This window comes from Halichoeres trimaculatus, unplaced genomic scaffold (assembly GCF_033239565.1).
Source record: "Halichoeres trimaculatus isolate MK-OKI-2021-1 unplaced genomic scaffold, fHalTri1.1 fHalTri1_scaffold_5, whole genome shotgun sequence".
NCBI lineage: Eukaryota > Metazoa > Chordata > Actinopteri > Labriformes > Labridae > Halichoeres > Halichoeres trimaculatus.
The window spans coordinates 17,897,069-17,919,737 of NW_027437183.1; the positions used below are offsets into that span (position 1 = coordinate 17,897,069).

At 41.8% G+C, this 22,669-nt stretch overlaps 1 protein-coding gene across 2 annotated transcripts; it reads left to right on the top strand.

Annotated features, from left to right (window-relative positions):
* The first annotated feature begins 270 nt into the window (after nucleotides 1-270).
* On the top strand, nucleotides 271-22,203 carry ssh1a (slingshot protein phosphatase 1a). Of its 2 annotated transcripts, XM_074670495.1 has the most exons (15): nucleotides 271-489; nucleotides 3,545-3,582; nucleotides 11,630-11,730; nucleotides 14,283-14,347; nucleotides 14,991-15,112; nucleotides 16,475-16,543; nucleotides 16,717-16,782; nucleotides 17,049-17,243; nucleotides 17,381-17,474; nucleotides 17,689-17,817; nucleotides 18,016-18,062; nucleotides 18,179-18,325; nucleotides 18,549-18,749; nucleotides 18,848-19,547; nucleotides 19,652-22,203. In XM_074670495.1, the coding sequence occupies exons 1-15, from the start codon at nucleotides 409-411 to the stop codon at nucleotides 20,726-20,728; spliced, it is 3,132 nt and encodes a 1,043-aa protein (XP_074526596.1). In that variant the 5' UTR covers nucleotides 271-408; the 3' UTR covers nucleotides 20,729-22,203. The 2 variants fall into 2 exon arrangements, with proteins under 2 accessions (XP_074526596.1, XP_074526597.1); XM_074670496.1 differs by lacking the exons at nucleotides 271-489; nucleotides 3,545-3,582 and adding an exon at nucleotides 8,909-9,578.
* The last annotated feature ends 466 nt before the right edge of the window (nucleotides 22,204-22,669 follow it).

Here is a 22,669-nt window from a genome sequence, read left to right on the forward strand (position 1 = left end):
TCTATCTATCTATCTATATATATATATATATATATATATATATATATATATATATATATATATATATATATATATATATATATATATGTGTGTGTGTGTGTGTGTGTGTGTGTGTGTGTGTGTGTGTGTGTGTGTGTGTGTGTCTAAAGACCACCATTGCCTTGTCTTGATTTATTTAATTTTGCTAATGATCTTTTTGCCGGACTGATGATTTGATTTGTTTATAATTGCCGACAGAACATGCCATCAGGTTGAACAGGGGTTTGAAATTGGCACTTCCTGCTCACACACACCAGGAGAAGCAGGCTCCTCTCCCTCCCTCCATCCATCAGTTGTATGAACCGTTAGCAGAGCAGCTAGCAGCTCACCAGGCCCAGCGGCCGGCCGGTGCATCCTCAGCCTCCAGCCATGGCGTTGGTTACCTTGCAGCGGTCCCCGACCCCGAGTGCCGCGTCCACCGCCAGCACAGCAACGACAACCGCAGGGGAGGTCAGTCTCAGGTCTTCGATGAACACAAACAATGCTACGGTGTAGTGAGAGTTGGCGGAGTGGGTGAGGGTGTGGGAGATGTGACCGTTGAGAGGGCCGTGGATTCAAGCTAAAGCAGCTCAGTTGGTATCATGTTGTGCTAGCTAGGTCTTTAGCTAACGGTTGCTAACATCCTCGTTACTGTTAACCAGACATTTTTATTTAACATATATAACACTGCAAGTGGTAGAGTCGTCATTGTCAAGTATATCCAAATTCTCAAAAAAATAAATTAATTAATGGAATAAACGAAACTAACCCTAATCTGATTGATCCAATACGAATTTGGAAAAGCTGGTTGAGCGTGACAGGTACATTATGAATGATATTAGCTGAAGCTAATATAGCAGGGTTCTAAAATTGACTTGCTGGCGTTTAATATTACGTTTGTTTATAAAAATGTTTGAAACATACACCATCAGCACAACAACACCCTGAACTTTGCCACAGCCCAAGAACTGCTTTAAAGACATGAATTTGGCAATATGAAACCAGAGGTTTTGGAGGATTAGTCTGTTTTCCTTGAACCTTGTTCCCTCGAGCAGAAAATATGTTCGAGTTAAACACACAGAGTATTTCTATCTCACTAACTATTTTTTCTCCTCTTTAGATTCCTAAAAGAAGCACAGGGAATATGCCTTAACTGCTAACCATACTTCTCGGGAAAAATATCTAACTTAAAGATATGCTTATACTTCCCTGTATCTGTTGAGTCATAGTTTCCCTGTATTCTGAACACTCAAGTGAAGGTTACGTGATTGACTTAACCTCAATACTACATTTATTGGAGGGTAACTTCCTCTGCTGTTTTTCAAGTACAGATGTTTTTGCTCTCTGCCAGACGAGGGCGCTAATTACTCACCATAAGCAGGTACTCATCTGACACTGCTCTGTATTACTATATCAATGAAAAGCAAGCTGGACATATGTGTTCTTTTCAACCAACAGCACCAGTCATTAATTTTATGTAAGAAAAAGTTGGGAAGAGGGCTGTTTTCTCTCAGAATGTTTAAGACTACACAATCAAATCAATCAAATCTCATGCCAATGTTGAAATTGGGAATGAATTAGAGAGTATTCCCCCCGCCTGTACCTTTTAGTCTTACTGCAGCTGGTGGCGTAGTCCAGCAGCATGCTTAGGTGTGACAGATAAAGCAAGCAGGGAGCTGCTGCAGCTATGATGTCATCTACTCATGAGGGGTGGGTGGGTAGGGTGGAGGAGTACTACTGTAGGACAGAGCTAACAGTGGTAAACACATTTGGTTGAAGCTGGCATTAAGGAGTTTGTGAGTGAGATTATACAACCCACAAATATACAGAGTTAGTTCAGTTTCAGATGGTTTCCTTGGAGAATGATGCTTTTTGAATCCAGTCACTTTAACAGACAGCAGACAGCAAGTCAAACAGCAGTGTTAACGCAGTTTTTTCCATGTCATTTTTTCAGTTTGATGCGTAGGTAGTTTTATTTGTGGTTTTTTAGAATTATATTAATTTATGGGGGACAAAAAAGCAGATAGCAGAACGAGAGAGTTTACCAAAACTGAAGAAGGTGTAGTTAAAGATTAATCAGACAAATTCAGAGTCCCTCCTTTAAGATCACTAATTATTTGAGTTTAAATTTGCCTAATTTGGTTGTTAAACTTCTAACTAAAGTCTGCTCTTAACACCCTCACTCCCCATCTGCCTTTCTGCATCATCCTCAGCTTTGGGTCATCAATATGCCTGAACCTTTTAAACTAAGTCATTTTCACTTAAAAGCCAGTAAGAGGCAGGTGGGTATTCAAACTGACGCAATGCTTTTAATTCTGAGATGTGTTTAAGTGTCCTCTTTTGTCTTGTTGAAAAAAGTTCAGATCATGTCCGCCCTCGCTGCGTTTTACAAGCTCCTCAGATTTAATGCATATAAAACACACCTGCATTTGCAGTGACTGCATTGGTATTTGCTTGCAGCATGTTTTGACAGCAGTGTGAGAACGCAGAGACAAGATTAACTTTTATTGGAGCGTACTGTCAAAATGATGCTGAAGACAAGCTACACTCCTATCTACCTACAGCCAGACTACTCGTGTCAAGCCAATTGTAGCCTCCCTATGTTGGCTTCCAGTCAGATTAAGGTTTCATTTTAAGGTTCTGGTCTTTATATTACAGAGCTCTCCATCGTCAGGCTCCTGAACATTTTGCTGACCAGCTCCACCCCTACTTCATCAGTAGGTCAATCAGGTCCTCTGATCAGGGCTTGCTGCTTGTCCCTCAGGCCTGTCTAAAGACTAAAAGAGACCGTGCTTTTGAAAGTGGTGGCTCCAACATTGTGGAAAAATCTTCCTTGAAATATTTGTTCAGCTCTCTCTGTGGTCATTTTTAAAAAGCTTTTAAAGGCACATTTATTTAAGCAGGCCTTTGACTCTCCCTGTACAAATCAATGTTTGATTACTGTGTGTTTCTTTCATTGTTTGACAACATGTTTAATGTCTTTTTTTCTTCTTCTCTCTTGCTGTTATGATCTTATTTTTATATTTTTCCTGTGAAGCACACTGTGATTCTGTTATATGAAAGGTGCTATATGAGATAAAACTTGCTTACTTACAATACCTGTTTGTGCCTTTGTAAGCAAGTCTAGTTTCACTTAATAGTTGGCACATGAATAGGTGAAAAAAACTCTCTTTTTTTAGATTTGAGTGAAATATACAGCTGTCACAGATGATTTCAGACTCAGAAATACTTTATTTTTCACAAGAGAGGGATTTAATTAGTTTAATACTGTTTTAAATGTAAAAACGTTATTTCATAACAACTGCAGTGTGATCTGCTACATATGAAGTATACCAACATGGAAATCTAGCTTGCTGAAAAACATCTGGCCAGGTATTTGCAGAGAGAAGGAAAATATCTTAAATTCTTTGATGAAAATATGCTAACAGGCCTACAGCTTCTGTTTCAGGCCAACCTTAAAATGTGTCATAATAATGCCAAAGTTTGTAGGAGGTGGTATTTATTTTTGATCTTATCTGTGTTGTAGGATTTTGGGAGTGAAGATGAACGGCGAATAAATCAGAGGTAAGTTTACTCCAAGTTTAGTTGTGCCCTTCTGTTACATGGTACTTGGCAGAGCAAGTCAAATACAACGCACAGGTGTTGTTGACTTGTTGGCTTTATGTGTCACTTGGTGAACTTTGTTGTGAAGGCAGACAGACTGGTGTAATAAAACACCTGTTTGTCTGTCTTATTGGGAGAGTCATCAGTTTTAAATAAGAAATTGTTAAACATTGTGATTCTCCAGTTGTCTGTAAAGTAATATGTTGACAGATTTGTCTGCAGTGTAAAAGAAACCCATAAGTGATGAACCAGTTCTTGAACTGTGCCTCATCTGCTGAGTCATTTTGCCTTTATACCCCAGGTTTTCCCTGTATCCTTCAGACAGTCATTTAGAAACATCAAGTCTTGGCTCAGTGGAGCTTTAAAAGTAAAAATGTAGCTTTCAAAAAATTTTTTGTCCTCACGATTCAGTATTCAATTTTAAAACTATATGACTCAGATTTCTGACCAGGCAGCTTCCCCTTGGATGGGCATAGAATACAATCTCCATTTTGAAACTAAATAAATATCAAGGTTAGAAGTGTGGCACTAAGAAGGACTTAAACACAGACAGCAATGTGCATACTGGTCTAATAGAGTGATTTATTATGCATCAGTTAGCTTACATGCAGGTATTGGCAGGTAGACAAACCAGTAACTGGAAATGGGTACAGAAGGAGGCGGGCAGTTGTGCAGGTCCAATCACCTGAGAGAACTCTGAAAGAAAAGCAAAAAACAAGACAGGAACAAAACATGTTGTAAAAACCATGCACTTCACCAGTGTTTGGACCTTTTGTTTCTTACCACTGCCTTTCTAGTTTTTCTAAACTGGAAGAGATCACAATTAGAAGAGGAGAGAACAGAGGACTTAGTTAACACCAATTTTTTTTTACCTCTAAAGTCAGTGCCTCACTATTTTGTTTTACACAGAAAGAGATTATTTTGTGATGGACTATAGATTTTACAGCTCAAACAAAAAAAAAAAAGCTAAGACAGCCTGTGCAATGTAGGGAACTCCCAGCTGACTACACATCATCTCTGGTTGGTGACTGACTGTTAGGTGCAGGGACTGCCATAAATATATCACTGTGAGTAAAACAACGAGAGATAACAGTTTCTTACTGCCAAGATGAAAATGAAACAATAATACATTTTTTTCTCACAGAATAAGTGGATGACACTCGAGTGCATGAAAAATAAATGTGCTTATGTGAGTCCTAGCAGACAGCCAGCAGCACCCACTTGTCTTTAAAAACCACTCCTCTTCTAATCGTGCACAACTTTTCACCGTTATGTAATTTAAATAGGTGAGAGTTGTTGTTTTTAACTCTGTACAGTTTTTATAAATGGAACAATTTGATTGGTAAAATAAGAATCCATAGGTTCTTTATCTGATGATTGTTTCATCAAAGTAAAGTTTAGTTGTTGCATCTGTAAAATGTGATACAGAGTTTTACTGCTCCTCCTCGGCCAACAAACCACCACAGCTACAGTCTGTGCAGGACAGCCCTTTCTTTTCAAACAAGACTTATTCAGCTGAAATGTCAGCCAACTGTGTTTCCAATAGTGTGACAAGGCCAGGAAGTACATTTAAAGGAAGTAATAAAATAAATAATTTCAAGGAAACTACTTGGCTCAAGTTACTTTTTTTTGTATTTGATTGGGGGAAAACTCGCAGCCCTAGAATTTCAAACCTATTATATTTGGGTAAGAGAGAAGTGCTCTACAAATGGTTGTGTTTAAGCCTGATAAAGTCAGTTGTCTGTGAAGAGCTGCAGCTCGTCCCGGGGTCCCAGAGCACTTAAAGTTATAAGAATCTTTGGAAAGAAAGACCTGGCAGAGGAGAACTTGTGTGCTGATTATGTAACTTTGTATGCATAAGGCTTTATACATTTTGGCAGTTTGAAGTTAATGCAAACTTGAAGGTCCCTGTTTGAAAGCCATCTTCTTATGATGGTCCTTTATTCTTTAGACTTGTAAGTCGCCCACAACTGCTATGTTACAAATACTGTCTGTACAACGACCCACATATGCTGACGTTGTGTTCAGAGTCTGTTCTACAGGTGTATGACTGTTGATAATGAATGTTCTGTTTGGCTTTGGAAACATGCATTCTTTTATTTAAGCTGCACTAGGCTGTGAGAATTCGATAACAACTATCTTATTGTGAGCCAGCTGCAGTGAAGTTGTTTACTGGAGAGATTTAATTTCACTTTGGACCAGATCAGAACAAGAAGCTTTTGGCCCCACTTTGAACATCCACTTGTACATATGATGGGAATCGTGACTAAAGGGTCTTTATGTGTCATCCATAATTAGTGTGTCCTCTGTCCAAATGTGAGTGTGCGATCTATTTTTAGATTTCTTCCTTTCTTTCTTTCTTTCTTTCTTTCTTTCTTTCTTTCTTTCTTTCTTTCTTTCTTTCTTTCTTTCTTTCTTTCTTTCTTTCTTTATTTATTTCTTACTTGCTTTCTTTCTGTCTTGCTTTCTTTCTAGCTTCCTTTCTTTCTTTCTGTCTTGCTTTCTTGCTTTTTGCTTTCTTTCTGTCTTGCTTTCTTTCCGTCTGTATTTCGCAGACATTTTAAGAAATGTATGAAGCTGGGACAGTCTGCTCTAAAATCAAACTACATAATGCAGCAAGCCAATAACAAGTAAATTAAGTGGCTTAAAAGAAATGCATATTTAAAATGGAGGACGACACAAAAAACAGTCATTCAGATAAAAAAAAAATCACATCAAGTAAAAGAGAAATGACATTCAAACTTTGAGAGATATCTGAGTCGGGCATCTGGAGTATTTTAAAGTTTTCTGGCATGAAATATGTCATAAATCTTTCCATCCACTGAACATGTGATGATAGTTAGCTAGCTACCTGTGAAATGATATCGTACTGAGGGAAAAATGAGGCGTAAATAAGAGCTAAAGACAGTAAGACTTCCCCTGATGTTAAGGTTAAAGATCACCTTAACCATGAGCTGAGATTTGGAAGCAACATGTTTGATTAAGACTTGACTTAGTGGTGAAGTATTTTTAAAAGCTAGACTTAGGTGTAATGTTCCCTAACTTTAAGATTTTTTATTATGTGACTGTTTTACTACATCCTAAGATCTGAGAATTTCACTTTTATATTCTTGACAAGAGGATCCAAAACACTTGTGACCCTCACAGAAGTGTGTCATTCCAAAAAGTTCCCTTTCCTGTTGGTTATACAACAGCTTGTGCTCTGTCCCAAAGCGATCCATGTGAGAGAATGATCTATGTGTCATACAAGTCCCATCTTGCCTTGAGATTTCTTCCATATTTTAAAGGACTAGTAAGTCCAATGTAATTCTACTGCAGGCAAATTCCTGTTTCATAATATTATGGGACATTAAGTTGTCTTTTATTTGACAGGTGTATTTCTTTAAGATCAGCGTGTACTTATCTAGTGCTCTAGACGGATAGCTCCATATGTTGATGGACAGCTAAGCGGCTGCCAAGTGGGAGTATTTGGTGTTCTCTGTTCCCAACTGACCTTGATAATGATGACGAGCCTAAGGGGTTGACGGAGGCCAAGTTAAACATGGTGCAGGTGTCCTAGGCACAGGATCGGGGAATGATTTCATCTTACCACCTTGTACATACACAGCAGAATTAGGCAAGAAGCACAACTAGGCAGAAAAATGTGTGTCTTCATGGTGATAGGTGGTGCGGTATTTGGACTGAGGAGGAGGGATTCGGCTCTGTAAATCTTTCATCTTACCCTCAGAGTATTACCTCCACAGAGAAAATATACAGGAACATTCCTGTTTCTAACATGGAGTCAGTTTAAACTCACTCACCGCAACACTTTCTCACTTATACATCACACTTGTCAAGACTGGTAGTGATTCAGATGGTGTAATAGATCAGAAAACTCCTTGTGGCTGTGAATATGCTGGAACAGGAGACGCACACGCACTGTAGTAAAAGCATCATTTCTGATGCCTCTCCCTTGGGTTTTTCCTCAGTTACACGGTGATGTCATTTGTTTGACATGATTTGTCCCCCATGTTTCCACTGACACCTGAGGAGGCGGTTCCTCCCTGCTCTATCCTCTCATCTGTTCTCCCCTTCTTAGTGTTGTAAGTGAGAAAATACCAGCATTATGCAACTGGCAGCCCCTCTGGTGGAGGAACCTCTGTCCCTCACTCTACTGGTGTGCTGAACACTCTTAGACACTGACTAAACCAGCCTGTGTGTACTAACTCCCAAATGTAATCCAGTGCACCTCTCCCACATACCTTTATACCTGGTGATTCAGTCCATGGCTTAGAGGACATCTGGTGCTGTTGGTCCATCTGCTGCAGCAGCAAACTATACCTCTGCGACATGCCATCATCCGTGCCTGCTGCTCCTACAGCTTGACATCATGAGATAAGGCCGATCCTAAATCCATCAGGTCCCTCTACTTCTGCATACTTCTTCTAAAAACTTTGAGCTGCTCCAAGTTTCCCCCCTGGAACACCTCTGAACCCGTGTTGGCTCATGGAGTTCGGTGTGGGCTAGCAACAAGCTGTAACTTTGTTGTTTTTCTAAGGAGAATGGGAGGGCTATCTTGTTATCTGTGTCGCAGTTCTATTGTTAATGTCTGTCAGCAAATCCTCCCAGATTAACTGAGTTGAGCTGCTTTATAGTTCACGTGTGGGGGTTTGAGTGCTAAGCTTGGAGAGAAAGTTGGAAGGAAAGTTATAGCTTTATATTTTCTTTAAAAGCCTCCAGCATAGACAGATCTTTACACTAAAGTGACACATATTTAACTTACTAACTCTACTAACTCTTTAATACAGTATTTTTTGGTCAAATGTTTTGGTCTACATTTAACATTTTGATGTTTGTGACTAAAAATAGTTCACAGCTGTTGTTGGACACAAACAAAATAGAGCTGCCCTCTTTACCCTGTGTTGGTACCCTCCAAAACTCAAGCCCACTGTGGTTTGTGGCACATCGGAGTGAGTGACAGCAGCTGCTGGCCACTTGAAGAAGAGAGACAAGATAATCCCTCCCTTATAAGCCTGGGTATAATGAGATTTGGGAGGTTTTGGAAGAATGCCAGCCCTCACTGTCCTCTCCTCCACTGCTTGGCTCATGTGTTAAGCTCCCTGGAGGCACTGTCTTGGATTCTGTTGACCCTCTTTGTGGCATGCACATCGAGACGTCCCATTAGGATTCCTCTGTCTCCTTTTTTTGTCTCCTGCTGATTGAACAAGTGGTCCTGCTTTCCCTCTTCAAACACAGCGAGAGAAAACAGCACTCCAGGCTGGGGAGATCGTTTCTGTTGGACAACAACACAAGATCCTGGAAGTGGACGTGTTTTACATAAAGAGGAAACCTGTTTATGTTGCGCTGATTCAGACCTGATGGCTGAGGAAAGTGAAGACCTCATGCAAAAGGATTTCTTCTGGATTTGTTGTTAGCTGAAGTTCGTGACACAGTTTTCTGTAAAGGGAAGTCAGCAAGTGCTTTCTATTATTATCTCTCCTCATTGATGTGAATGTGTAACAGAGAGTGTACTGCTGAAGAGTGGGACTAAGACCAAACCAATAGAGAGCCCAGTTGCGTGAGCCTGAGGCAGCGGGTGGAGACTGCAGTACGTCCCTCCAGGCGGGAGTCTGACTTGCACACACACTCTGAGAGGCTCAGATGAGGGAGGAGGAAATGCGAGGGTGTGGCGTTTGAACAGACGGCTCTTCTCCACTGAGCAGCACACATGAGTGCAGTCTGTCACTCAGTCTACCACTTTTGAGTGACAGACTAGGACCCGTCATTCCTCTGCTGTGCTCCTTTGCTGCTTCTCGAGGCTGATGAAGAGGAGGAGGTAGCTCTCAGCGGATTGGCCCTGGTTCTTTTCCAGTCAACAGGATGCATCTGGTGCTAGAACCCATTCAGGAGGCCATGATGAAGATGATACCCTATTTTGTGGAGAATGCTGTCTTGACCCAGAGTGAGATAAACCGCATGTGAGTGACGCCTGTTACTGATGAGATTTAGGATTAAACATTTGACTTAGGTTTGGATTTCCCACTCTGTGCTCAGTGCTTAAATCAAGCACTGATGTGTTGCTGTAACTTTAACTCATCAGTATGATGTTAGATTTCAGTGTTGGCTCAACTATTTTGTAACAGATGCCTTGGTGTCATATCAGGCCAGCAGTCAGATTTAGCCCCTGAACATGTTTAGTTCAAATGAGCTCATGGATTTTCACAAACTAAGTTGTCCTCCAACATAAACCAAGAGTCAGTTATGGCTGTTAATCTGTGTGACCTGTTGTGTTGGCGTTTTTTTGTTTATCTCTTGTCTCTCTGTCTGTAAAGGTTAATGTGCTGTAGGTTGTAATCATGTGGAATCACTGAGCCTATGCAGTGAGCTTTACTATCGTATTCTTTGTAAGCTTTGATAGCAGTTGTATTTTTAGCCCTGGTGTTTGAGGAGAAGCTGATAGCAGGGTGCCGCAGGGCAAGAGACAGTAGAGCTAAGGCTGTTTAATTAGTATGTCTGAGTACAGCTTGTAAAGCAGTGGGACAGCCCTTGATTTACACATGAGAACAAGTTTCACACGTCCTAAGATTTCACCAAAGTGCTATTTTAGGTGTGATTTTCTTTTTCTGTGAAGTTTTCAGGTATCGTAAGAGCAGCTGGGATTTCAACACATCCTCAAATAAAGCTGTAGACCTCTTCTTGCTCTTGCCACTCATATTATACATCATTCACTGACAGTAGGCCCTCCTGACACCCTCATAAATCTCAAACAGAAAACAGACTGAAACAAAAAAAATCCACCAAAGTGAGACAAAAGACAAAAGCTCTCGTTGAGAAGTGTCCACCCCCGTGCTTTGTCACTGTGGAACTTGTTATTTCTTTGGTGCCGGGGGCAGCGAGGATTTATTGTGAGGTGCACAAAACGAGGTCCATTGTTCGCAGAACATCATCTGTTTCGCTCAGGCCTGCCCTCCTGTGTGGGATTTGAAATTCTGATCAGTGAGAGCTGAGAGAGGGAACAGTCAGCTGGGTTGAAAATGGGGTGAGACTTGGAGACGTGACGTTAAAACCTTACGTAAAGGAACTGTTTGAGGTATTGATAAGCATCGGTATATTTCTCGTGGGTTGATACAGATAGCCATAATTTCTCCACAAATGACTAACAAAAGATACCACATATTTAGAGTATTTAGAATAATGTAAATACTACAAATGAACAGAGGCTTTTCAATGTCACTGTTATCAAACCCAAAATACATGTCTCAGTGTATGTAGAGACACATTTGTAGGCCAGTTTGGGTTTTGTTTTTGTCCCATCAGTCACAATCACTTCTTTCAGTTCTTTTGATGACGTCCTGGTTTGCTGGAGGCACACACAGGAAACAAGGTGCCAGGTAGATTTATGAATAAACTCACATTGTTTTTCAGTGTGATGGAATGACTGAATTCATTCAGGAGGAAACACCTCATTTCCTTTTCTTATTGCTGTTACTTATGTAATATGTTGACTGCTCCAAAGCCCTGCTCCTAAATAAAGCCATTTTTAAAAGTAGGTGTGAGCTGCTAATTGCAGCTTCCATTCATTGTGAACAAACCTCTGCAGTTAGGTTGACTATACAGGCCTGCGTTGAATTACATTAAAGCAGCAGAAACCTGATGAGTCAAATCTGAGCGGGGCCCATTCAGCAGGAAAAAGACAGATAAGCACTCAGGATCAAAGCTTGATTCATGGCTGCTGCAGACCTTAGGTCTTCTTCTGTAACGTGGCAGCTAAGCTATTCCCCTCAGCTGTTGAGATAATTCACTAGCAGTAGGAAACCATGATTTATGCTCATCGTGTTGGCTGGGTTTCCCTTGAAATGAACCGCTGTGTTAGGAGCTGAATATTTCATTTGTCTCACGTTCTCTTTGTCAGTCTCACTGTTTGACAAACAAGCTGGACTGAGTGTGCTGAGCTGTTCTTCTGTGGTGTTGTCTGATGTGAAGCGTGAATGTCTCACTGCCTGTAACCTTTTTCCCATCTGCTGTGCAGCCTGAGCGAGAGCTTCTTCATGGTGAAGGGTGCTGCCCTCTTCCTGCAGCAGGGGAGCAGCCAACAGGGTCAGAAAGCACATCCACACCACAAACATGCAGGTGAGAACCCCACATACACAAACCACGTTTGCCCATGTTGATCTCCTCGTCACACTTATCTTTCAGGTAATGGAGTGTGTAGGAGTGCTGCTCTTACCACATTTTGTAGCTGAGGACGCCTCGTTTGATAAGCATGTTCCAGACGTATAGCTTAGGTAGATTAGAGCTTAAACCCAGGGAATGGTAGCAGCAGTGTTAGCAAAACTATTGTGGGTGGCACAAGAAGGCTGAGATTGTTTGAATGATTGTTCACTTGCCCAAGAAAGGGAGTTTAAGGTAAATGTGAACTACTTTCCCAGCCTTCCCTGACTTTCCTCTAGCATTTGTTTGTTCCTTTTTTACTGGGGCAGGGTCATGAAATTTGCCCGAAAATGAGTTTTACAGTTTGACTTCAGTGATACAGAAACAGGATAATGTCAGTATTTGGCCTTTTTGTCATTTTTTTAACTTAGCAGCAGTCACTAAAACTCTTACATTGTTCCAATGGTTTTGATGAAATAGCCTGGTGTCTTTTAATGAAAGAATTTCTTTACAATAGAGCACCACCATTTAGAGCTACATAAGCCTAGTCACACAGTGTGCTGGCATGATGGGAACTCACCAACTAAAGTGCTGCCAAGTCATTTGGCCAGTCAGGGCCAGGGTTGGCAGCTTGGTCCACTCTCCCAAACTCTCTGTCAGGTAGACCACTTTACTTTCCAGCACATTCCCCGGTTACCCCGGCCTCCAGTGGAGCAAAGGCAGTGACAAGATTGGACAAAGTGTTTCCCATTCCCAGTGAACTAGTGGTTCACTGGAGCATCGCCACTGACAGGATTCAAGTTTCATCTGGTCCCATGAGGATATACTGTGGAAATAAACACGACACTGCAGTGCTTCAAGAAAAGAAAACAATAACTCTAATCTGTGAAGCAACACCAAAGCCATGAAATGACATTTAATATTGCTAACTGTAAATGTTTCAGTTACATTGTGAAAAAACATTCAAAGCCCACTGATTCAGGTCAAACAGTAGCTTATCTCTAAGCTGAACGTCTGTGGTGTCAGTCAAGGCTATCAGCTGAACTTGTTTGAACCTCTCATCTCAACGCAGACACATGATAGTGATACATAATGCTCTGTTGATGTATTTATGTTTCTGTGAATGACTTGTATCCTGCAGATGTTACAATTTAGAACAGTTGCCGGTCTGGCTGGCACAGAGCTGTGAACTCACTTGACTTTTACAATTCGATCTGTTTGAAGCTGTTCGAGAATACAACTAAAAGGTTGACCTGATTTTTCTCCCAGAAGTCATAGTAAGTGAAGCTGCAGAGTCGATGTGATTTATTAGCGAAAGGCAAAAAAAGTTTTCAGCAGGTGTTCAAATATCCCTGAACTGTAAACCTGATATCAAAGCAAGCCAATTGGGTAAGGGGAAGATTTAGCTTGTTGAGTTTTTCAGAGTAAGACAAATATCTTAATATTAGAAACTAAACGAGTATAGTTTTCTTACCCTGTTGGCTTTTATTTTTTTCCAAAGGCAATTCAATCACCATTTTTGTATCATGATATTTTGAAATAGGTCACTTGTATTTACTTGTCAAGTGAATGTGGCTCAAATGAAATCTAATAGACTTTTTTTTACTTAATGTAAGACAAAACAGTGCCTTGGACCTCAGTTTTGACACTTTGAGTTATTCTCAAAATTAAATTAACCACTCAAAAATGTTATTTATGTAACTCCTTGACACAAGTTCTCTACTTTGTGTTGATGTGTGTTTTATGAGCTTGATGTTACAGGAATGCTTTTTGTTAAACAAAAACTGTATGTGTCATGTAAATAACTAAAACCAAGGAATAAGACTGATCATTGTGACAATTTGGAAGAGTTAACATGAAATCACTTATGTTTGTGCTGTTATTTTATTAAAGAGGCAAGCACCAGAAAATGAGCTATGAAAATTGTGACTTAACTCTTGTTGGACACTTTCTTTTTCATGCCAGTTGCTGTGATCAGAATCAGTCAGGAGGATGTTATTTGTCTACCTGTTGTGACATATTTCAACATAGCTGGCTTCACATCTGCTGCAACTTTGAAGAGCTGTTATTCCATCTCCACACCCTCTTTTATTATCCAGTTTCTCTGACATGTCTTACATCAGACCTGGCACAGGGAGCTGAAATGAACAAAGCTTGGCTCTTAAATTGTGGTTTTGTGGTTGGGTAGCTTGCTCATGTGTAGATGAAAAAGTTGATGTCAGTTAATTTCCTTTCAATGAATACATCAGCTGATAAACGGTAGAACTGGTTCTGTCGTCTCTTTGAGCTTGAGGAGTAGGGCTCTAACAAGAAACACTAGGGAGCAGTGTAACTTCACTAGACTAGGGAAATACCTTTGGTTATGTAAACACGTTGTTCCTAGCATGCATTCTGTTCTCATTATATTTCCTTATCAGGGCCAACAAAGTAAAGCAGGCTTTGTTGTTCCTCTCAAAACGTCAATTTGTGCCACTTCAAACGAAGAGTGAGTTGATAATCACGTCAGTTGTCTTTCTGATTCTCTTCAACAGGTGACTTACCTCAACACCTGCAGGTGATGATAAACATTCTTCGCTCAGAAGACAGAATCAAACTGGTGAGAGGCAACATAACTATGCATGCATTAAAACAAAAACACGCACACATACAGGCCTGTGAGTAACAAGTTGGCATAGCAAATCCTCCAGAATGCATTTTATTGTGTACTTAAGAAGCTTATTTGTTCACTGTAATTGCTGGCTCATGAGAGCAGGTTTTAAAACACTTGGAAGAGCATTACCAAATGTTTCCATGGTACATTAGTGAGAGTTCTTTCATTTTACGTTTACCATGTTTACGCTCTGTGTCCTCACACATCTTCAGGACTCACTGTTACTTCAAAGTTGTGTACCAGTTGTCTTTGCACACAGACACTTGTGTGAGCCATGGATTTTAGCAGTAAGATCTGCACATACACTTTTTTTTTTAGATCCTTCAGGTTTTTGATGTTGTGTAGAATAAGAGTTTTTTTTGTATAAGTGGAGCATAGTGATCATCTGCCACAACAGGTTGCTTTGAATTAGCTTTGGGTCACTACAAGTTTAAAGGATGATTCTGAATCACAGTTTTTCCTCAAGCTTGTTTACACACTGAAGTGTCTAAATGTATTTCACTTGAATCAACGTTAAAAAAACATTTTTAACAATAAGCCAAGATGGTTTGGTATTAGGTTGAACTTGTACTGTCTGTATTGTGTTCAGGCAGTGCGGCTTGAGAGTGCATGGTCTGATCGTGTGCGCTACATGGTGGTGGTGTACACCAGTGGGCGACAAGACACAGAGGAGAACATCCTTCTGGGAATTGACTTCACCAGCAAAGACTGGTGAGTGAAGGCCCTCTTTTTGTGTTTTAATGGATTCAATCTTTGTCTCAGAGTAAATTCACTGTGATTTTTGTATTTATGATTGTTAACAACATTCTGCTTCAAGCTTGAGCTGCGACATGAACTACGGCACACATATTTGTTTTTGTTCTATTGTCAAACTTAAGTTGTTTCCATCTAGTGAGCGACAGTGCTGTCAGTAGAGAGCTGCAGACTGTATGTCTGTTTTCAATGAATGAATCACATGACTTTTTTACCTGCAGGCTTTTCCATGCTTTAAATTTAGCTGCAGGACAGAGGATCTACAACAACCGGGACAATCTTTAATCTTTAGTGAGAGACATGAGAGACACATGCTCAAATGATGTAAAATCTTAAAAAAAGGGGGATAAGTAGAGGTTCAAAGCAAATACTGCATGAAAAACATGCAGCAGAAGCAAAAACAGCTGTATTGATGCAAAGCGGGAAACACACGAAAGCAGAAAATAACTGCAAATATCAAATGCAAATCAACTTTTTGAAGGAAGTATTTCAGCCCAGTGTGACACAGCTTTTGATATTATCGGCTGACATTAAATGTAGAAGCATAGAGTGATACCTGAGAGTGAGGAGACCTGAGTAGGCTAATAGCTAACGGATCTTTGTAGCCAAAATGGCCCTGTTCTCTGTGCCTAACTGAGCCTAGCACCAGGCAGAGTCAGCTGTGTGTACGGTCAGTGGAGTGTTTATCGGGGTGGTAGCTGGAGGGAGCTTCACCCAGTAGTGCAGAGGAGTTGTTTTCCAGTTTGGTCCCACAGATCCAGGGGCTACTCCCACTAAAATCCCTGCCCAGCTCTTCAGGAATGGAGAGATAATTGTGCTTGAAATATCTCTTACTTCTCTCCCATCCCCACAGAGTCAGAGTCCAGAAAAGCTAGCTGCAGATTTCTTCACAAAGCCCCCCCACTGGCCTTGAGAGCTTGTCTTAACAGTCTAGATCTGTGGTGTTTTACTTACTTTTCATTGGTTGATTTCTCTTTGTGTGTTTTCCAATTTTCATTGGTTGGGTATGTTCCCTGTGTTTTATGTTAATGCATTTGTTCCGGACTTTTCCAGCATAATCTTTCATTTTCAGTATGATGTGTTTGTCTTGGACTTTGGCATGTTTCTGAATTTGCATCCTCTGGGCCTTTGCAGCACATTTCTCTGAAAAGAGATTGTCCGGACATTGCAGATCCTCTGCCCTTGACAGCTACAGTCTCTATGTTCTAGCCCTCAGCAGGGCATTTTCTGGATTCATCCCCTTTTTAATGTAGGAAATCATTTTCATATTATTGTCTTGCATGCAGGTCTTGACAAGGTGTTTGTATTCTTTTGTCCCAGCAAAAGTTGTTCGATTGGCATGGTGCTACCTTTGTGGAGTGACACAAAGATCCATCTGGATGGAGATGGGTGAGTCCTTTCTCTCTGTGTGACCCCTGCGCTCAGACAGGACAAACAGCTGCAGCATTTAGCACAGTGATGTCTCCCACACTGCATCAACTGTTGACATTTCAATATTAAACATGATAGACTCAGAGCACCATGGTGCTCAGCCAATGACCATCTGTTTCTCTGCTCCTCAGGGGCTTTACTGTGAACACGGCGGGTCGCACTCATGTCTTCAAACCGGTGTCGGTGCAGGCTATGTGGTGAGTCAAACAACCTCAGGAGCCACTGTGGCTGTCTACAAAAAACACCTCATGACACAGCACAATAAATCTCCTGATAAACACATGTGCCACTCTGCTGCAGTGAGGCAAATTGAGGTAGCACTGGCTCATTCTGCCCCCTGCTGACAGAAACATGCACATACAGGATTACACTCACCTTTTGAAACACAGGACTTTACAGTTATATGATTGTCTTCATGAAACTCAAACTATGATATTTATTTACCCAATCCAACACAATGCAGGTCAGCCCTCCAGGTGCTGCACAAGGTGTGTGAGGTATCACGCAGGTATAACTACTTCCCTGGAGGCATGGCTCTTACCTGGATGGGCTACTATGAGAGTTGCATCGCATCAGACCAGAGCTGCATCAATGAGTGGAACGCCATGAAGGACTTGGAGACCACCCGGCCAGACTCTCCTACAATGTTTGTTGACAAGTAAGTAATCGTAAAACCTCACAGAAACGTTTTTTTTAATAAGGAAATCACTGCTGTACATGCCACTGAAAATGCTTGACACTTCCGAAGAAAGTGTTGTGAATTCTGCAGTCATGATAAGACTTTATCCTTTATAGACCGTCTGAGAGAGAGAGGACAGAGTGCCTTATCAAAGCCAAACTCAGAAGCATCATGACGTGCCAGGACCTTGAGAACGTCACCTGCAAACAGGTGAATATACTGCTGAACAGAGAGAAACAAAACACTGCTTTGTTTCATTAATGTTTAGTTTTTCTATGATAAAATTGTTCCAGTATATGGCTTTTACGCAGAAGGTAATTGTGCATGTTAGATTGTAGCAGCCGTTCCTCTGGCACCGCCCCTGTACTTTCTCCCACTAGAACACTTGTACTGTAGTGTCATACTGTTTAATTTTCTTTAACAGATTCGTACAGAGTTGGAACAACACATGAGCTGTAACCTGAAAGAGTACAAGGAGTTCATTGATAATGAAATGCTGCTGATCCTGGGCCAGATGGACAAAGCCACTCTCATCTTTGACCACGTCTACCTGGTGAGACAACTGATACTGTTGCTTACATTCAAAAATCATCTGTGACATCTGTAGTTTCCTGTAAAGAACTCCTGGATAAAAAGGTTATGCTGAAAACAAAGACTGCTTTCCTGTGAAATGATTGTTTTTGGAGAAGTAACAAGCTTACAGAGATTTGAATCAGTCTAAACAGTATTTTTTTGCTTCATTTGTTTGTAGGGATCAGAATGGAATGCATCTAATTTGGAAGAGCTGCAGGAGACAGGGTGATTTATTTAATGTTATGGAGAAGCTAAGATAACCACACATAGAACAACATTTTCATTATGATTCAAGCAAGAAAGAATTTCGTTGGTGCGTTAACGTTATCTTTCTTCCCCAGGGTGGGCTATATCCTCAACGTTACCCGGGAGATAGACAACTTCTTTCCAGGCACATTCAATTATCACAACATACGTGTCTATGACGAAGATGCCACAGATCTCTTGGCTCACTGGAATGACACGTACAACTTCATTGTTAAAGCAAAGTGAGTTCTGAGTGGAACAGAAAACATGTTTCTTAGTGTGTCGGTTTTGGAGACATCTGATTGCAGCAGGCTCTGTTCCATCTGAGCTTTATTTTAACTCGGAAGGGAAACAAAAATGTTGATTAGAGTTTCCCCAAATACTGATTCTTCTAAAGAAGTGAGACTCTTTAAAGACTTCTTGGTGAGACTATGTTCATTGTTATGTCTTTGATCGTCCCAATAGAAAGAACCACTCCAAGTGTCTAGTTCACTGCAAGATGGGTGTGAGTCGATCTGCTTCCACTGTTATTGCTTATGCCATGAAAGAATTTGGCTGGTCGCTAGAGAAGGCTTATAACTTCGTCAAGCAAAAGAGGAGCATCACACGACCCAACGCCGGCTTCATGAGACAGTTGGCTGAATATGAAGGCATCCTGGATGCAAGGTAGAGCCCCTCAAAGATTTGTGTGCTCTGTTGCTGTACTGGTAGTGACATGTTGAGGGTGACTTTTGTTTCCTTCTGATCCCTGTTTTTGTATTCAGTAAACAACGGCACAACAAGCTTTGGCATCCAGATGCAGACTGTGAGATGGCTGAAGGGCAGCAGGGGTTGCAGTGTTGTGGCGGAGAGGAGGGAGGTCACCTGACTCCTGAGCCAGGAATGTCTCCCTGCTGTGAGGAGGCGCTCTCTGATAAGGGAGCTGCCTGTCCCTCGCCGCGCAGGGCTGTTGCACTGGACATCGACCCTGCCTACAACAATTACTATTTCCGCAGGCTCTCTGACTCTGCACTGGACAGTGAACCTTCAACTCCTGTGCGTGGCCCTCCCCTCATTGGCATGGAGAAAGTCTTCATTGAAATCGAGGATGTAGAGCGGGACGCTCTGCTGGATGATGAGGCATTTGATGGCCGTGAAGGCCTCCCTCTTCCCCACTTTGGGCCAACAGCAGAGGGTACTGCTGCCCAGACGTGCTCTCGTGGACCTGAGCCTCTGGAAGAGCTGCGTCTGAGGCTCGAGTTCAGCACAGTGGAAGAGGAAGATGAGGAGGAGGTGCAAAAGGAGGAAGCAGAGATGGAGGTACTCATGCAACCAGATGATGGAGGGGGTGGGGAAGCAGGTGGAGGAGAGGAAACACAGGATGTGGAGGTGGAGGGGGATGCAGACGGCAATGGGATGGACCTGGCAACACTAAACGAAAATTCCAACAATAACAACCATATGATCACTCCAAATAACCTTAGTGTAAGTTTAGTAAAATCATGATGGAATTACTGATTTTAACTCTAATAATCTATTTTTGTTGTTACTTTCTTCCTCTGACATGTTTTCTTGTTTGTTTTTTTTAGGAAAATACTGCCTCTGCCCCTCCTTCCAGGGCCAAGCAAAAAGAAGACTTTCCACACCTTGACTCTAAGCTTTGCCTTAACCCCAGTCCTTCTGAAGTCCCAAGTGCTTCATACCCACTGCCCCATTGCTCAATTAAATGCCTGAAGTCTTCAGTTGTAGTGCTGCACCCCTGTGGCCCTCTTTGTAACTGTGCCAACTGTGCTGCCTCCCCTCCTAAAGCTCCACTTGACAGAGATGAGAAGCCAGTAGACCCTCCGCATTTAATGGAGCTGAAGGACAACGGGGATTTAGTCAAAGTAAAGACTGATACTCAAAATAGTCAATCTGCTGCTGACCCTGAGGCTGTCCCCGAGCTGGTGAGCATGGATGCAGAGGATGAGAAACAAGGTGTGGCATGCTACATTGGCCAACAGCAGGAGACCCTTTCTCAGCTGCAGCGGTCTGGGCTGGTCCGCCGCCGTGCAGAGAGACTAGAGAGACTTTCAGGTTTATCCAAGGAGAGCCTGCACTTTCTGAAGCCTTTGCACACATGCCAAAAGTCCAAGAACAGCCCCTTTCACCCTGAGGAGGAGGAGGAGTTCCCCAACATCACTGGAGACTTCCCCAAATCTTCCACTCCATGCCAAGTGCGGTTAGAGCCTCTGGTGGTGCCACTGACCAATGAAGCCTTGTTGGGGGTGGTGGGCTCCGGGCTGCTCACACCCACCTCCTCGCCTCATGGCTCCACACTGACACGCAGCTCCAGCAGTGACAGTCTGCGCAGCGTTAGGGGGAAACCCGGTCTTGTGCGTCAGAGGGCGCAGGAGATCGAGACCCGCATGCGTCTGGCAGGCCTGACCGTGCCCTCGAGGCTGAAGCGGTCCAACTCGCTGGCCAAGTTGGGCAGCCTCAACTTGTCCTCAGAGGACCTGTATTCAGCCTGCTCCTCTGACGCGGGGACACTGCTGCTCCTCTCTCTGTCCCCAGAACCAGACCCTGGCCCAGAGTGGGGCTCCCCCAACACATTTGCTCTGCCCCGGCCCTGCAAGGACCTGCACACTCCAGAGAGAGTGCTACCAGGTGAGCCCAGAAGCTGACAAACCAAGGGGAGGTTGTGCAAACTCTACCCTTCCCTCCACCCGTTATCCTGTGGGGCTGAAGAGTCGAGTCTAATGAAACGAGTGAAAACATAAAAACAATGCCAATCATTGTTCTTAGGAGGGCACTCTCTCCTTTGCCACATTGTTCTTTAAACTGCTGATCACAGTGATTATAGTCATATTGCTGTATCTGTGTAAGCCATCAGTCCACCTCTAACTTGGTTTGATTCATGGACAAACAAGTGCCTTACCTATGAGACCAGAGGCACAGAGCTGTGGTAGACTGTAGGATGAGATGGTACAAGACCCTCTATAACCTTTAACCTTTTCACAGCCAGTAGAACCTGATATGTACCAAATGATGGTATCTGTTGGCGCTTAGATTATTTGTGTCTGCCTGGTCCAAAGTGGTAGTCTACATGGATGAACTTGAGTCCTTCAACGGAGCTTTGACAGAGAGCAAATTGTTAATAGATGTAGAATTGCTAACCACACAGTCTTGGTTGTGGAGGGCTGTAAATTGAATGGTTACCTCATGTTGCATTCATGGAGCTCTTTCCCAGATGAACACCTTGCTAGACTTAAGTTTACTTCATTCAAGGAAATCAGTTTTGAACTCACTTTAATGTGGAAGTGTGTGTTTATGCATCAATGCGTAACTTTCTGTGAGTTTGAGTGAGTGAATGGGATGAAATGAAGAGAGGAGGTTGTTACTTTGTTAAGCCAGAGGCTTGCTCACTGTTTTCAACAAACAGAACAAAACATTTCTGAGTTTGTTCTTACTTTGCACTGTTTTTTATTGAGTGAATACTGGTACACACAAGCTATCTTCCAAAATAACATTAGTGTAATGTTATTGACCTCATCATTCCCTACTGTGTTGCTGGGAGAGCAGAGTGAGGAGTCATGCTGCATGGCTTGAAATCATAACACAAATGCCTAGTGTGTCGGAAACGGAGGATTCAATGGCTCTCAAGTCATATATTATGAGTGACAATTTTTCCAATGCTGAAAATAAAATATTCCACATTTTACTTCCAGAAGTTTTTGAACTTAAAAATGGCTCGTCCACGAGGGTTGCCAACACATTAAACTCATTTGTGCGTTTTGAAATGTGAAAGACCAAAGTTGTTTTGGCTGTCTTGACAAATTGGAAACACCATTGAAGCTGTACAAAATGTGTGAAACATTAATTTCAATCATGTTAGTATTTAAAGAAATGCTGTCACATCTTTTTTTGCACCTTTTGGGAGAAACGAGAGTGACTCAGTGAAGTCATCGGGCTCATAGCTGTTAAGCTTTTTATGCTCATATCATCAGTGAGTTCTAAAGCTTCCTGTCACGCCTACGTGACAAAGATCACAACAGGTTACTTCACTGTTTGTAACCTTTTTCTTTTTATATTTAAGTATGCAGTAACTTTTGTACTGTACATTGCTGTAGTTTGAATGCATATTGCACTTTTTATGTTGATCAAAACAATGTACTGTATGTGTTCATTATGGAAATAAACATTTCTTTTACATAACACACTGTGGAACTTGCTTTTTATTCAGCATTTAAAGCTCTTCTTTTTTTAAAAAAAGGTTTACAGCAAAATTTAAGCGCAAGCCAGCTGAATACAGTAAATGAGATGTGATCCTTACCATTCAGAAAAACACCCTGAGTGTTACAGATGCTGTGATGAAACCCTTTCTGTGGGTAAAATATCACAGGCATGACTAAATATCTGTGCAGTGACTCTAATGTGATGGTGTATGTGTGTGTGTGTGTGTGTGTGTCCTGAAATTACATCACCATGCCCACATCTGTATGCTTTGGCAGGAGAGCCTTTTTCTAACAGCCAGGTTATATAACATTTGGCTTCCCGTCACTGTTTGCATGACATCAGTGAATTACTAAAGTTACACGCTCTTGTTCCTCCTAAATGAGCGTGCA